We start from the raw sequence: 16,398 nt of genomic DNA on the forward strand, positions 1-16,398 counted from the left end.
TATAGGTTTCAGCAAGTTAATTCAGCAGTTAACCACTTGACAGGTTATGTGTTACAAATGACAAATTGAATTCCCTATGTCCTGGCTCCACTGGTCTTTCAATAGTATGAATCTTTTAGTTGAGTTTAGGTCTTTTGCTCAGACTGTCCCAAAATAAACTTGGATTGATTCCCTTTTACACAAACTTTTTTGTTGAATATTTTTTCAGTGCAGGTAACTCTTCATTATAAAATTAAATGATAATTCATCATGATTCCGAATTCATGATCATTTTTAAATAACCAGCATGTTCTTACCTATAACCATAATTATACCAGCATTTTTTTCATTATAAATATTAGAAAGCGAGACATTGAAAATTAGTTAATATCTTCGTCATGATCCCTTTAAAGTGAACGTTATTTCATTTTGAAGAGTCACAAGCCTAAACAGTTGGGAGCCATTACTTTGTACAATACTCAGTTTTGTTTACATTAAGTTCCAGTGAAGTAAATTAAATGAACATGCTAACCAACAGGGGTCCACTGCCTTCTTGTTCCAGAATGGAAATATGAAATCTGAGAATATTAAAATAGTTTTTGCCCCTAACTGAAGTATTTGAAGTACAACTAAGTTCAACATTCGCTCAATATCCGAATGGGGACATTCTCACTTAAGATTGATTTATAGTCTTGAATTTAGGTTTATGAAAATGTGAACAAACTTGATAGATAGACAGACAATACATTTGTTTTTGTACCTTTTGCTGTCAGCCAAGCAATTTACCGACAGAAAGTATGTAAAACAAACCTGCATCAGGTTGAATTACTGTACCTCATGAATTTTAACAATTGTATGGAGAGTAAATTAATGCTGCTAAATCAGACACAGACAGAAAAGGTTGATACTAAATGTACGTGTACTTTTTTCTTTGTTACATTTTGCAACACATACCATCAACCCACAAGGACAAGTGCAAACCTGCTTAAGATTCAACTCTTGAAAACACTCAACCTCACACAACTGTGTATTGGAACTGATTATTTTATCTAGAACATATGCAGCTCTTTCGTAACTTATTAATTTTTTTAAATGATATGAGCAAAGATTAGGCAAGGCAAGGCAGTTTTATTTATATAGCGCATTTCATACACAGTGGCAACTCAATGTGCTTTACATAAAACAAACATTTAACAGAAAAAATTGAAAAAAAAACAAAAAAACATGGAATTTGAAAAAACAAATAAAACCCAAATATAGTAAACACATACACCCCCCCCCCCCCCCACACACACACACACACACACACCAATAATAAAAACAAAGTACAGAAACATAGAAAGAGAGAGAAATAAAATACTAAATAATAGAGCATAAAATAATGATTTGCTTTAAAATCATTAAAAGGACATAGAGTGCAAATGAAAGATTACAATTTAAAGTGCTTTGAAAGAGCTCAATCATAAGCACAGGAGAAGAGAAGTGTTTTTAACCTGGATTTAAAAATATTCACAGTTGGGGCTGATTTCAGTTCTGCTGGTAGTTTGTTCCAGTTGTGTGCAGCATAACAGCTAAAAGCTGCTTCACCATGTTTAGTCTGAACTCTGGGCTCCACTATCTGACCTGAGTCAGTAGATCTCAGAGCCCTACCTGGTTTATATTCTACTAACATGTCATTCATGTATTCTGGACCTAAACCATTCAGTGATTTGTAGACCAGTAGCAGAACTTCTATTCTATAGCTGACTGGGAGCCAGTGTAAAGACTTCAAAACTGGAGTGATGTGCTCTGATCTCTTTGTTCTGGTCAAAACTCGAGCTGCAGCGTTCTGAATGAGCTGTTGTTGTTTAATGCTTTTTTGTGGGAGTCCAGTCAGAAGACCGTTACAGTAGTCGAGTCTACTGGAGATGAAAGCATGAATCAACTTCTCCTGGTCTGTTTGAGACATAAAACCCTTCACTCTGGATATGTTCTTAAGCTGATAGAAGGCTGTTTTGGTGATTGATTTGATATGACTGCTGAAGGTCAAATCTGAGTCTATCAGCACGCCAAGGTTTCGGACTTGCTTATCCACATAATTATACACATAATTACCCTCATTAACCATTCACTTGGTTAATTTGTGAGATGCTTATGTAAAAACAAAAAAACAATAAAACCTCTAAGACCTGTTACCTGAGAGCTCAATAAAGAAAACATGAAAGTTCAGTCAGGTTCTTTTACAGACGGAATCCTTGTGGGTACTGTGCTGTGACACCATGAATGAGCTGAGGTTGCAAATCATAAATAATTCTTGCCATCCACCAAACCAGCCACCTGAATCTGTCAACTTATATTGACATCATCTGAACTGCATCACGTCGCTGGGTCATAATTACTACAGTAGTTAAATGGCATCTGTAACTCAAATATAACTATTACTCTTACAAATGCTATTTGGTTAAAGCTATTCTTGGCTTATCACCATACACACCAAGTGCTCATTCATTGATGTCACCAGTACAGACCAATTGAAGACGAGTGAGGTCATGATTGCTCTGGGTTAGGTTTAACGCCAGGAGATATGGAAATTAAAACATACTGCATAACACAAGGCAATGTTCTTTAAACAAAACAATTCAAAATAGGAAATGTTAAAAATCTTAAATTAAATTCAAGTCATGCCATAACGGGGGTAATTATGTGGATAAGCAACATTTATAGGTTAGATTATCAGGTGGTCATTAAAATGAGGAACTCAGATGTGATGCATTAATTTTTAATCTTGTCACCATTTCTGAAACCCGTGATTATGCTGGGATGCATACTGATGATTAGAATTCAACTTCTGGTTTCACTTCTTGCTAAATAGTTTATACAAGTGCAGTGTTGTGCTATTTTTGCAGCCTTGCTTGCTGCTTACATTGAAATCCCCTTTCCTGGCATGACTAATACTTTAGTGTATGAGGAAAGTTTAAAAAGCCATTTCTCTCCATCATCTCCATCACTTCTCCTGTGGGCTGATAAAGCCTGGGAAGTGTGTATGCATGAGTGTTAAAACACAAACAAACAGACAGAAAAGGCTGTTCAAAATGTGATATAGAATTTTTTTTCAAATCATCAATATATTAATATTGATAGTCTGGATGGTTAGCCATGTACAAAGAACAGGGCCCAGATCCAAATCCCTAGCCGCAATTGGTGGTCAGCATTGTGTCTTAATGGGATCAACTCTAAATTTACTTTTCTTTTAGTGTTACAACTCAAATATCAAGTCTTTCAACTTGTAAGAGAGGGTAATCTATTAACCTATGCTTTGCATGGAAATGTAAAAAGCCCATAAACAAATATATATGCAAATGTCAGAGCAGAATGATAATGCATAGTACTCCCAAGTGGAGTGGCTCTGAGAATATATTGTGGAAAACTAGATGCTAAAAGTGATTTGGAAAAAAGTGTGTAAAAATGGTTTAAGGTTTAAGGTAATTCACAATGGAGCAGTCATCAATAAGGAAGGTATAAGGAAATGGAATAAGACACTAAGGGTGTTACCTTAGTTTAGGGAAATGAAAATAACGCTGATGTTCTAATCTCTAAAACATAAGACGCGTGGCAGAAACACTGGGAAAATTAAAAGAAGGGGTATCATTACTTCTTGATACAAAAGAGTGTTGACAGAGCATTGCTATTTAGGCAACAAGAGAGGGCACACTATCATCATGACAAGACTACCTCTAAAAGATTTGGATTAGCATGGGATCTATAGTGAAGATGGGCAAGTATAAGGATGGACTGTGTGGAGCCTGCAGAAACAACAAATTGTTAAGTTTATTTATGGAATGAAACCTATAAAGAAAAAATAGTTATTTACCACATTATATCCCGTAGGCTATGGGAAGGCAGGCACGATGAGGAGCCTTCTTCATCCCACGGAGAACCAAAGACTGTGAAAAACAGTGCTTGAATTCATCATTTCAAAAGGGTTACACCTTTGAAAATACCATAGACTGTATGGAAAATACACATACCCCGTACTGCAATCTAATTCCGACCTGCGGGAGGCATCAAGGTATTGCAAGGCATCTAGCCTGCCGAAAAAACACAAGATGAAGAAGAAGAAGAAGCGAGCGAAGAAGAGGCACGCTCCGCCTCCGAGCCGCCTGAAATGCAAATGATGCATGAATCAGAACGCAGAACACGCATGGGCACGCCCGACAGTACCGAGCGCGGATGTCACGCCAAAGTTAAACAGAAACTGACTTTGATGGTGCAGGAGGATAACATACAACTGAAACAGCAACAGTAAGGACATGTGTCTACCTTTCCTGTATTAATTTATACTGTTACAATGAATTTGCATGTCACGGACCGAAATAATAAATATTTACCAAAGAGAATGTCAGTTTATGAGTTTTCAGACAAACTTTATTTGCACTCTTTATTGTAGGCTAAATTGATTATTTTGGAAGAAAGTGATGGGCTTCTGTCCTCTGTAAGGCTGCTGTCCACTACTTTAAATTATAACACTCAATACGCGTTCAATAAGAGTTTAATTAAAGGTCGTTTTTGGTTATTTCCTGTCACACGTTGCTACCGCTTATTTTTCTTCACAGACATACTGCACAGTTGACACAAGTCTACTGAAAGAGGAATAGAAACAGTCTGATAGTCATTTGTGTGATCAACAATTCTTTGTCTTAAAATACTTTTTTTTAATAAAACCTGTTTATCTTTGCGGCAATCGCACAATCTTTCCTTTGCCTCAATAGCTTACTTAGAATGACATCTTCACAGCTGAGCAGCTGACAACTGGTCACACTCAATGATTCTACTCGCTATATTGATCATGTACTGAAACGTATCTTATTCTTATTCAAACTCTCTGCCAGTTGATAAGCTCTGTATGCTACTGCAGTTAAACCGGAATATCCCGTTTGTCTAGATATATAGGCCAACACACTCTTTCTACCTGCTAGGCTGTGATCCTCCAAGAAGCAGGTCACCTCACTGGCTGCTGTCGCAGTCTGTCAGCATTTAAAAGACTTATGTCAGTTATAGGCAGGGACAAATTTCCTGGTATGTTTTCCTCGTATTCTAAACATACATATAAAATACTTACCTGTTCCTACTAGTACTTAAATGTACCGAGGAAGATGCTGCAACACATTTACTGTCATTTTTCAGAACTTACTGTGTAACTTCCTTTTATGCAAATGAGTTTTGGCAGGTGAGCTTCATCCATGGTTGGTGCTAGAATGGGCCAGAGAGATGGGGTGGGGACGCTCTGCTGTGAATGGTTGTTACATCAGTTGCCTCATAGCAGCATAGAGTTTCTGATAGACTCTTTTATTAAAGGAGGAAGAGTCAAAGACCTACTTACACTGTGTACCGCCAGGCAGTGGTGAAAGAAGTATTCAGATCCTATACTAATGTAAAAGTACCAATGCATGTAGTTATAGTATTAAAGTCAAAGTAGTGGTTTGGTCCCTCTGACTAATATATTATGACATCATTAGATTAATACTGAAGCATCAGTGTGTACGCAGCATGTTGCTGTTGTAACTGCTGGAGGTGGAGCTAGTTTCATATCTACAGACAGCTAGTTTAGTCCAGTGGTTCCTTACCTAGGGTCACCTGATAGTCTTTGGACTCTAATCTTTGATTTTTTGTGAAATATTGGATCATTTGAACATTTTTGAAATTAATGATGATGGAAGATGGAAAAATCACTATTTGGTGGCGCTGTTAACAAATCTTCATCTAAACAGTTACCATAGCTGTCAAATAAATATAGTGGAGTAGAAAGTACAATATTTCCCTCTGTAATGTGGAGGAATGGAATGGAAATACTCAAGTAAAAATAAAAAATAAAAAGATTTGTGTGTCAGAACCGTCCTTCTGGCCCATCCACTCTAGCACCAACCCTTACTCACACTCCAGGGCTTTATTATGCTTATGTATTCTACTTCATTGTATAAATTTGAATACTTTTGAAAATTAGCCTCTAGCAGTCATGTTCATCCAGCACTGCAGCAGCTCTTAACAGGCAAGCAGGAGTAGAGAGCAAACCATAGGGTTTGTAATGTCAAACGATAATGAAAAACTAATAATATAGTAATGTAACAATAAACATATGCAGATTTTAATTGTACAATAATAAGGTATGCAGAGAGTTATAAAAATGTTTCTCTTTTTTATGCTGGAAGTAGCCTACAGAGTACCTACTCTGTAAGCACAGAGTAACAACAGAGGGGTGGATTATGAAGTTTACACTGTGTAACTGTGTAGTTACCCAGTACAAATGATCACAGTGAACACTGTCAAACATTACAGTACCTAGTAAAAAAACAGAACAAAGCAGGAAGTTATGTTGCTCTAGGTTTAATACACAATACAACTGTAACTGTATATTAAATGCAAATCACAAAACAGGAAGTTATGTTGCTCTAGGTTTAATACACAATACAACTGTAACTGTATATTAAATGCAAATCACATTACTCCCTAAAATAAGGGAGTCATTTCAGGGAAAACCTCTGGAAATTGAAGTTAAGTGAGGCAGCAGTTGACAGACTGGTCCAGAGTGACTGTTTAGATCACACTGATTGGGAGGTTATAATGGACTTCTTTTCAAGATATTAATAATGCATTGCTTGCTGTATGGTATATTTACCAAGGCATATTTATTTATTGTATCAGGATATATAAAAGATCTGCTTAATCAAAAAGGGGGAAGTAAAGAGGAAATGTAAGCTGTATCACATAGAATCAAGAAAGAAACAACAGCGTGCAAGGCTGCCTATAAAGATAAAATACAGTCACTTTGTAACCATGCCGTGAAGAAAGTGTGGCAGGGACTAAAAATTATTACAGGCTACAAAACCTAAAACAGACACTATGAATGTCACTGATGATTCTGTCTTTGCCAATGACTGGAATTATTATTAGGCTACTGTAGATTTAACTCTGTTGATTATTCAGCACAGCAGGCTGAAACAGTTGATAAAATCAGAAGTTTACCAGCTAATGATACAAAGATTATATATGAGGTGAAGAACTAGTTTTTACATGTCAAAAAGGGCACATCTCCAGGACCTGATGGTATTTACTGCAGTCACGTGCTGATTCTGTGGCTTTTTCTTTCCACAAACCCAAAGAGATGAATGACTGGCAGCCAGTTACCCTGACCTGAGTGCCTATGAAGTGTTTTCTAGAGGATAATGTTAGAGCATCTCCTTAGTGAAGTCTCACCACTGCTGTATTCTTTTCAGTTTGCATACCATCCAGAGCCATTAATCAACAGCATGTGTGAACACCTGGAATAACCTCATTGTCTTTCAAGACTCGTGTTTGTTGATTTTAGCGTTGAGTTTAATACCATTCAGCCCCACCTGCTTATAAGTAAGTTGATGGATCTTGAGGTTAACCAAAGGCTCACTCTATGGATAAATGCTTTTTCTCCTGAAGTTCACAGCCATTCCTCCCTCCAAGTCTATAAATACAAGGCCTCCACAAGGCTGTGTCCTGTCTCCTCTACTGTATACATTTTATACCAGAGTGTATACACGACATCAACTGTGAAATTAGTTTGGTTTTACTGTTTTACTGCAATATCCATTTTAAACAAGTCCAAATAGGCTGTCACTACTTTTGAATGCAGCTTTGCACACCTGCTCTTCTTTATTCATGGAATTGTTTGTGTTTTAATGTAATTTTATTTGAGTCTGTCAGTGGTACATATTTTTATGATGTTTGTGAGCTCCTAACCTAAGACAAATGTCTGTTGTCATTTGATAGACAATAGTGTGTTTTTTAATCTTGAGTACAGTTCAGTTAACTTGCAAAATAGTAAACCAACACGAAAAAGAATCGTGATACAATTGTGAATCGTGACACACAACCAAGAACAAGATAAGTTTCAGCACATAATCAAGATGGCAAATAGAATCATTGTAAGTAAGTAAGGCTAGGCATCCTTGATGACTCAACTCTGTACACAATAAGTTTCAACTAAGCTATTGAGGGAAAGGAACATTTGTGCAATGAAAAACCAAAGCCACCAGGTTTAGCATGTCTTTTGTTCCTTCAGCCATTAGACTAAAATATGAAAAGGACAGTAGTGCTGCATTATTAATCTAATCGCAATCCCGATGTCAGCCTGTGCAATTATATAACCGCAAAAGAGACTTTTAATCGCAATTTAATTCAATTCAAATGTGTGCCTGAAACGTTTGGTCATCTGTCGTGTTCAAATTTGAGGAAAGCGATACTCTCGATGTTTAAAGATCAACGGGTTTATTGACAAAGCAAAGAACTTTGACAAAACAAAGAATTGACAAGACAAAGAACACTGCAGCGGACTAGATCTACTTCACTCTAGAGTTCCATAGAAAAAGCCCTGAATGTATATTTACAACTCCTTATATTCAACTGTAGTTTGGGTGTTGTTTTGATTCTGCAATTTTATTGGTTAGTTCTTGTTACTACGGTCCTTTTTGGGGGTCAGCCAATCAGCTATGGGCTTGTCATAAGCTGTGGTGGTTTTCTATGCAAAGGTTTAGAATTCTTATCATTCTATTTTTTGTCTATCACCTTTTCAAAAAACAGCTGTCTATCTGGAGCAGCTTCCTGTAGGTGCGCTTACTGCTACGCTTGGGCTTCCCGTTAAACAATATCTTCACACCTGCAGCTCCGTACTTGTTCCAATCAAAATGGTGATCTGCCCTTTTACACTTTCGATTACTCATTATTTGCACTTTTTGACCTTGAACTTTCATATCTGCATTACTGCCTGTACTAACAGTGATTAACCATGTCATGTCCATGTTCAGCATCAGTTTAACACAACACTTGATATTAAGATTTACAAAACTTCACACATCTATGCACCATGAGTGGAGATACTTCACAGACTGCACTAGAGATGGCCCGTTCGCGAACGAATCAGTTCGAACAAACGACTCTTTAAAACGAACGAACTGACCCGGGACTTACAACTGTCTGGGACCCCTAACTAAAAGGGCAACCAAACATTTATTATGACCTTTAGATATGAGAAATATTGAATTATGTTACTATTCTAACTCATTATACATTGAAAAACTTACAAAAATCCTCCAAAGCACTTAAAAAATGTGCACCTTTATACTTCTACTTCGGAGGAAAACATTTTACCACTACATTTAGATGACAGATTAATTATACTGGTTACTCACAAAGTATAGCGAATAAAATATGTTGCACTATTTTTCATTAAACTTTCCCGCATCATGTAAAGTGGATAGAAGTAAAAGCTTCACCTTGAACACAATTAAAATAAACTAGAACAATGCGCCTATTATTATATGTTATGTATCCCTCAGGCGCCCTGGTGAAGGTATTTGTTCGCATTTTCTACCATCCATTAATTTTCTACCATTAATCTCGAGCCCTGCTTCACCACCTGCATGCACATTCAGCCTGTTTTGAAATAAATGAAGGAGGGAATGAGATTGGCATCCTATATGAGCCCCCAAATTGTGGCAATTCATCTCCTGCACTTGACTTCAATAAGTACAGAAACAATTTTCAATGCTAATTTGAAAAATATATACATTTAAATATGTACAGTTTTATTTAACACAATGCATGCAATACAAAGCAAAACAAAATAATTGGTGAGGTGAGTCTGTATTATTAGTAATGTAAGAGATAGATGAGTGAGTGCATGCTGTATAGGTGTTGTAGGGAAGGAAAGGAAGGAAAAATAACTGGGGGAGAGAAGAGAGAGAGTCTGGACTTGCAGCTTCTCCGGCTTCATACATGTAGCACAATGGGCCTCAGCTATCCCCCCTACTGCAACCACAGCACAGTAGCAGCAGCAAGCAAAGCAGAAGTGACATCGCACTTTGACTTAGATATCGGGTGGGTCATATTGTCGGTTGTTGTTATTTATCTGTCCATAGAGGACATTGTTCTGAATGTTTTACATCTTGTGGTGAGATTTATACTAAATGTTTTTGAACACATAAACATTTAACATAAGCAAGCATGATACAGATCCCTTTTAAAGAATTGTGACAAAACCCTTTCAGTGCTCTCTGGTAAACAAACTATGTTAAGGGGACACTTTCTAAATTACCTAACCCTAACCCTTTTGATCTTCATTCTAGATGCGTGCCTGCCATAAGAAGAGTCTTGGACTGATTGTACTTAGTGGACTTGTGCTAGCCCTGTTTTATGTTTGGAGCCCTGGGACTAGCTCAGGAGTTGACATACAGCCAAGACAGAGGAGTGAAATACATGAACTCCTTGAGAGGAAAGCTCTAAATGCCATCAGTGACTATCCTGACATCACCTACAATATAAAGGAGGATGTGGCTTGGTGCGTTCCTAGTCAGGCTAACTGTTATTTTGTCTAAATTCTGCTCTGAATTGTCATTTTGATCCATATCAAATTAAATAAAAAATGTTCCCAATACAGTCGCTTGGCGAGAAATACATGTGTATGCCTGGCTGATAAGGAGTCCTTTCGCCTGCCTTTCGCCAATCTGCTCTTCCCACGTGTTTGGGCCCACAAGCTCGACCTTGCATTCTTAAAAAAACATCCTGACCCAGAAGGTGTTAAGCAGCACAGAGCTCAGGAGTACAGCAGCTTTCAGAAGAGGTGAAGTAAAACTTGTGACATACACGACTATCAGCAAACACACCCTTGTGTAATCATGATTATCTTTCTTATATTAATTTTCAGGTGTTGTGAGTAAACATATCATAAATACTAAAATAGCCTACACTTACACATGCTTTGTCTTTCACCCCAGCCTCCACCTTCAATTCTGCTGTTTTTCAACTATCGCCTTGATGTAATCATAGACAGAACTTCAGGTTAATTTACAACGAGGCGTTACTTGGACATTGCCAGTTTATTGCATGCTGTGGTGAAATAGTGTGACAGGAAATCACTTGAGTTGGGTTGTAAGCATTAACTGTGTGAGGTAGAATGGTTAGTGGGCAAACAACAGCATTCACAAGATGGAAAATATAAAGCTTCTTGTCTATAATAAAGCTTCTTATATACAGCATATATACTGTATATTGACTTGACTTGATTTGAATGCACTGTCTAGCAATTTTGAGAAAACTACTGTCCTGTAGCTTGTAGAATATGCTAAGTTGATAAACCTCAAGATTTTGCTTAGCTTGAGTACATATCAGCGTACTACATGTCTACGAAGATTCGTGGTATTGGTGGAGTCAAAAAATGGATCTCACTATTGGTGTTTTCAAATTAATCATTTATTCTAAAAATAAATAAAATAAAAAAAAGTTAGGAAATAGTTTAGTAATCCATTTACTCTTACACTCGTGTGGTGTTTTCCTTTTCCACTGTAGTACACCTAGACTCTTTCAGTAACAGATTCAACTGGAGTAGCTAAATTACTGTGGTGTTCATTGCATATTGATGTAGAAATGCAGGACTGCCCTGTCTAATATGTTCTGTATATGAAGGTCCTACAATCCTGCAGATGTGCCTATTTTAGCTGAGGCAAACAGTCCTCTTCAGTATCCTACTCAGGGTGTGGAGGTGCGACCCCTCAAAACAATCATCATTCCTGGTAACAGCATCTAATGTTACACAATACATCAAATATACACACATTAAGCTTCAACTGTTAATCTATTTTGGTGCTGCATTTGCTGTTTTAGTTCAATTAAAATCCCTCACCATCATCTCATGTTGATCTCTAACAATTTCTTGCTTTCTGTAGGTTTGGGTCTAAAAGAAAAAACAAGGCCTAACCACACGGTAATTTCATCATTTTCATTGTGGTTGACATATTAATCTTTGGCCATGCTAGCAGCATGGATCTACCTGAAATGGCAATATTGTTCTTGGTCAGTCGTTCAACCACTGTTGCTAATTAGAAAACTTTAGCATGCTAACACAATAAAGTAAGATGGTGAACTTTTTACCTGAATTATCATTGTGAGTATTTTAGCATTTAGCTCAAAGCACAGTCTCACCAAGCTGATACAGTGGCTGCAGACTCATACTCTGGTTTCTGCCTTTTTCTAAGTGTTTTAACTTTTTTGTTTGTTTCTTTTCCCACAGGTATATTTGACAGCAACACAGGGGACTTTTGATGTTGCTGCTACAGTAGGCATGGTTTCTGTTAAAGGAGAGGGAGAGAAGCACATGATACTCTCGAGTCCTCTTCTCTCTGCTCTGAACAAGCAGCTGCAGTTCGTCACCTATACAAACACTGTGTTCCATCCCAGTACAGCAGAAACAGGTAATTTTAAATTTCATATACTATATATAGAGTTTCATCTTGATGCTCAGCTGTTATGCACAACATTTTTTGCAACATAAAGTAATGAATGGTAAATGGATTACTTTGTAGGAGTGGTTAGAAACAAGTGTCTCAAAGTCCCTTTCAAAGCCAGCAATAAAGATGCCAGTGATAGGGACTGCAGTGCATATGCATTTACTGTAGGACATGGCATGACACTTAACTCTTAACACTGTAGAAATATGAATAGCTTCATCTCCTCACTTCCTTTCCATCTCAAAGATGTTGTTTTATCCTGCAGTTCAGTTTGCAACTGAAGGACATCAGTCATTTTTCACCATCAAAGTTGGACACAGAATCATCCCAAAACTTTACAACTCTGGATACCAAAGAGGTTTGTGTGCAGTTTCATCGTTATCATGTGTATTATTTGAGTTAAATGTATCAATGTCACCAGTGATGACTTCATGGAATAATTTTTGTTTTTCTGTTTTTGTGGGTTTTTTTTGTTTGGTTTCCACTTTAGAGTACAATATTAGTGCTATTGTTACTATAGCCACCAAGACCTTTCTGCGCTATGACAAGCTCAAAGAACTCATTGACAGTATACGGCAGTATTATCCAACAGTCACCATAGTGATAGCAGATGATAATGAACACCCTCAGCAGGTGACCGGGCCTCACATTGAACACTACATCATGCCATTTGGCAAGGTAAAGAAGTTTGACTCTATGAAGTATCATACTCTGTGAAGTGAAGTGTCACACATGGTGATTGTTACACAGTTGGGATAATGTGTTTTGATACCCCTTTATGTGTACAGGGCTGGTTTGCGGGAAGGAACCTGGCAGTGTCTCAAGTGACCACCAAGTATGTGCTCTGGGTGGATGATGATTTTATCTTCACTGCAAACACCAAGTTGGAGAATATGGTGGACATCCTAGAGAAGACCACCTTGGATCTGGTGAGATACATGCTGAGATACCGTACAATGTGTGTGATGTGCACACACTTCAATTGTGATAAAATGGAAATAATTTCCAGAATGCTGAAACAAAGCTAATACTGTATACAGTTCAAGTAGCAGAACTCATATCTCCTTAATGATGGACATAGCTTTCCATCATTAAGCTCCCACATTCACCTGTCTCTCAGCCAAAACTGAAGAGCTGAGACAACTATGGTCTTACTTTCACTTTTATAATGTTGTTTATAAACCTTTTTTTACGGACAGGCATTCCATGGATGTTGTTTGCTGCCATAGTAAGTTATTATGTTGGAATTATTCGTAGTTTTACAGTAGTTTTTTAACTGCCTGATGTTTATCATACCTCATAGCTTTTTAACTGCATGCTTATATCACTAGTGTTGTTGATTTAGGTATGCTGCAGCCAACTTCAGTTTTTCTTGTGAGAGTTTTTTTCCCATCAGTCTCAGTCAATTACATTCAGCAAATGCATCTTATTCTCAAGAGGAATAAGGTGACATTTTAGGCCATTGAAGTATATTTGGTTTTGAATTTTGAATTCAAAGCCATGCATTTAGAACACATTAAAATATAACAATTTAAATGGTTTGACACGCAAAACAATATAATAATAATCTCAGTCCATTTAGATATCCATACTGTAAAGACATTGATGAAAACCACTTTGGCTATTTCTTAAAAAAGACTTAAGATATTAAGCATGACAAACTCCAGTGAGATATGGCTTTATGCATTTATACGTTTGCTTTATACATGTGTTTTGTTTTGTTTTTTTCCACTGCAATTTGGCCTGACTGTACATTTAAAGTAGAATTGCATTATTATAATATTAGTGGAACAGCTGTGAGTATTTGAGTGGCTCTGGGAAGCTGTACTTGGCCATAGCAATGCTTTTAGCTGAATGCTAACCACTGCTAGAACAGTCACAATGACACACTAACTCGCTTATGTTTAGTAGGTAATTTCTTACCATGTACATCATTAATTTGGCATGTTAGCATGCTAACATTGGCTAATTAGCCCCAAACACAGTGCAGCTAATACTGTTGATAATTGTTGAGGTATGTTTGTCTGGACCACAGTGGGGGATTGACTGATATCCTGTTTTTTACAAAAGCATTTATCATTTTTAACATTTTTTTTGTTGTTGTGGAGGGTAGGTTGCCCTTTGCCATGTGTGCACCCATTGTCATATTTTTCTGGCTGGACTGGTAACAGACCAGCCCTATAACTGTGGTTGTTTGTAAGTGAGCGATCAAGTTACAGCATTGATCGGCCGCAGCAGAGTGTTAGAGCTTTCCTATAAGCCACTGCACTTTCAAAAGGAATCTGCACGAGATGATGGAAGCAGCATCACTTCATAACAACATCCCTTTCATATTCTCAGTGTCAGATTGTTTTGATTTCTGTATTATATCATGCTTCTGTTATCCAGTTTGTGACTTTGTGTTATGTCTATCCACACACTGTTATTTCTTGCATCCATAAGTATCTTTTTTGTCTTAATATTTTGTTAATATTAGTTTTTTTAATGACTACAGGTTGGTGGTGCAGTGAGAGAGGCGACAGGTTACACTGCAACATACCGTCACACCATATCAGTGGAAGAGGGAGGAGAAGAGGGTGACTGTTTACATTTTAGAAAAGGCTACCATCATGTCATTGAGGGATTTCCCAATTGTGTGGTGGCTGACGCTGTCATCAACTTCTTCATGGGGAGGACATACAAGGTGCAGCAGGTGGGCTTTGACCCCCGCCTGGCACGGCGCGGTCATCTGGGTGAGTCTGTCTGTAATTATCTGCTATCACATTCACACAGTAATTTATGTTAGCTGTTTTCTATTTTTAGTATGGTGGTGATTACATTGAGTTGCCTCAGATTGGAAATATGCTTAAAACAAAAATGTCTTTTTATACTGCAGAGTTCTTCATCGATGCACTGGGATACCTCCATATTGGCTCTTGTCATGATGTCATCGTAAACCACACATCAAAGATTCATTTACCCTGGACGAAAACAGAATCCCAGAAGGCCTATGAGAAATTTCGCTACACCTCCTCTAGTTCTGAATCTGACCTTTACAACGAAATATTTTATTTCAAGAACAGGTTCAAGTGCATGACAAGTAACTAAAACCTGTGCTTCCACTTGTTTCTTTGCTGCTTTAATGTGAGGATGGATGGAAAATTATTGTTTTCAGGTACAGTTAAGAACACAACCTGATGTTTACTGTTGGTTCACTGCCTAAAGACTTGCTGTTGTGTGGACAAATTTTGATCTGTGAACAGAATATCCCTCCCTGATATATTGGGAGAAATCAATGGATCCATTTCCTATTCGTTAGACATTAACCTCCATTATGCAATATTTACCCTCTAAGGTACACGCTAAAAAAGGCGATGTTTTTGGCCATGCGATCATGCTGGAAAAGATTGTGCTAAGATTTGCAGTCTGCCGAGAATGAATCCGACCAACTTTGCGGATCCACTGACTCATTGGGCCGTCATTCAGAATAGTCAATGAGGTTGACATTGTTGAATCTCAATGAAATATCTTGGCAGCTATTGGATGGATTTCCCATTAAATGAGATGTTCATGGTGCCCAGGGGGTACTTTGATGATGCCGTGACTTTTTATTTAGCGCAATCATTGTTGACCTTGTATTTTGTTTTGTTTTGTTTGTTTGTTGTTGGGTTTTTTTTTTTTGGGGGGGGGGGGGGGGGGGGGGGGGGGGGGGGGTTGTGAAATGTTTCAATAACTGTTGAATTGATGCTACACAACCTGCTGCCTGAGGGGAGGGGGGCAAACAGTCCATTTGCAGAGGGGGTGGAGTCTATCATGAGGCAGGAAGCTTTATTCCTGCACCTCCTGATGTACATGTCATTAATAGTACGTTGGGTGCTGTCGGTGATCTTCTGTGCAGACTTCACTACCCACTTCAAACCATGGTATATACAATGCCTCCATAACTTCGGCATGTTTGCATGGTGACGTTAGCGTTTAGCTCAAAGCTCTGCAGTGCCTAATTCTAATTCATTACATAGACATCAGTGGCTGGCATGTGTCTGTGGAGGCCAATGAAAATTCATACAAGACCGGTCATCAACCAGTCATTGTCTATATTTATGCTTAAAATTTGTGTTTGGTCGTGGGTTTATTTTTGTTTGTTTTTGTTTTA

The 16,398-nt window shown here is 37.7% G+C and overlaps 1 protein-coding gene across 3 annotated transcripts; it reads left to right on the forward strand.

Moving 5' to 3' along the window:
- Positions 1-4,154: 4,154 nt before the first annotated feature.
- On the forward strand, positions 4,155-15,909 carry b4galnt1a (beta-1,4-N-acetyl-galactosaminyl transferase 1a). 3 transcript variants are annotated; one of them, XM_062426668.1, is made up of 11 exons: positions 4,155-4,260; positions 10,110-10,321; positions 10,421-10,603; positions 11,446-11,552; positions 11,706-11,743; positions 12,050-12,230; positions 12,532-12,624; positions 12,757-12,944; positions 13,055-13,195; positions 14,761-14,998; positions 15,142-15,909. In XM_062426668.1, the coding sequence occupies exons 2-11, from the start codon at positions 10,110-10,112 to the stop codon at positions 15,351-15,353; spliced, it is 1,593 nt and encodes a 530-aa protein (XP_062282652.1). In that variant the 5' UTR covers positions 4,155-4,260; the 3' UTR covers positions 15,354-15,909. The 3 variants fall into 3 exon arrangements, with proteins under 3 accessions (XP_062282652.1, XP_062282653.1, XP_062282654.1); XM_062426669.1 differs by lacking the exon at positions 15,142-15,909 and adding an exon at positions 13,466-13,494 and having other exon boundaries at positions 14,761-14,877; XM_062426670.1 differs by lacking the exons at positions 4,155-4,260; positions 10,110-10,321 and having other exon boundaries at positions 10,590-10,603; positions 11,446-11,521.
- Positions 15,910-16,398: the final 489 nt, after the last annotated feature.

The sequence above is a fragment of the Scomber scombrus genome, chromosome 10 (genome assembly GCF_963691925.1).
Source record: "Scomber scombrus chromosome 10, fScoSco1.1, whole genome shotgun sequence".
Classification (NCBI taxonomy): Eukaryota; Metazoa; Chordata; class Actinopteri; order Scombriformes; family Scombridae; genus Scomber; species Scomber scombrus.

Excerpts from the sequence above, each read along its gene's own strand:
- b4galnt1a (XM_062426668.1), top strand. The coding sequence starts at position 10,110 with ATGCGTGCCTGCCATAAGAAGAGTCTTGGACTGATTGTACTTAGTGGA. Across the intron at positions 10,322-10,420 it reads ATAAAGGAGGATGTGGCTTG|TCGCTTGGCGAGAAATACAT; the intron begins GTGCGTTCCTAG and ends TTCCCAATACAG. Across the intron at positions 12,625-12,756 it reads CAACTCTGGATACCAAAGAG|AGTACAATATTAGTGCTATT; the intron begins GTTTGTGTGCAG and ends TTTCCACTTTAG.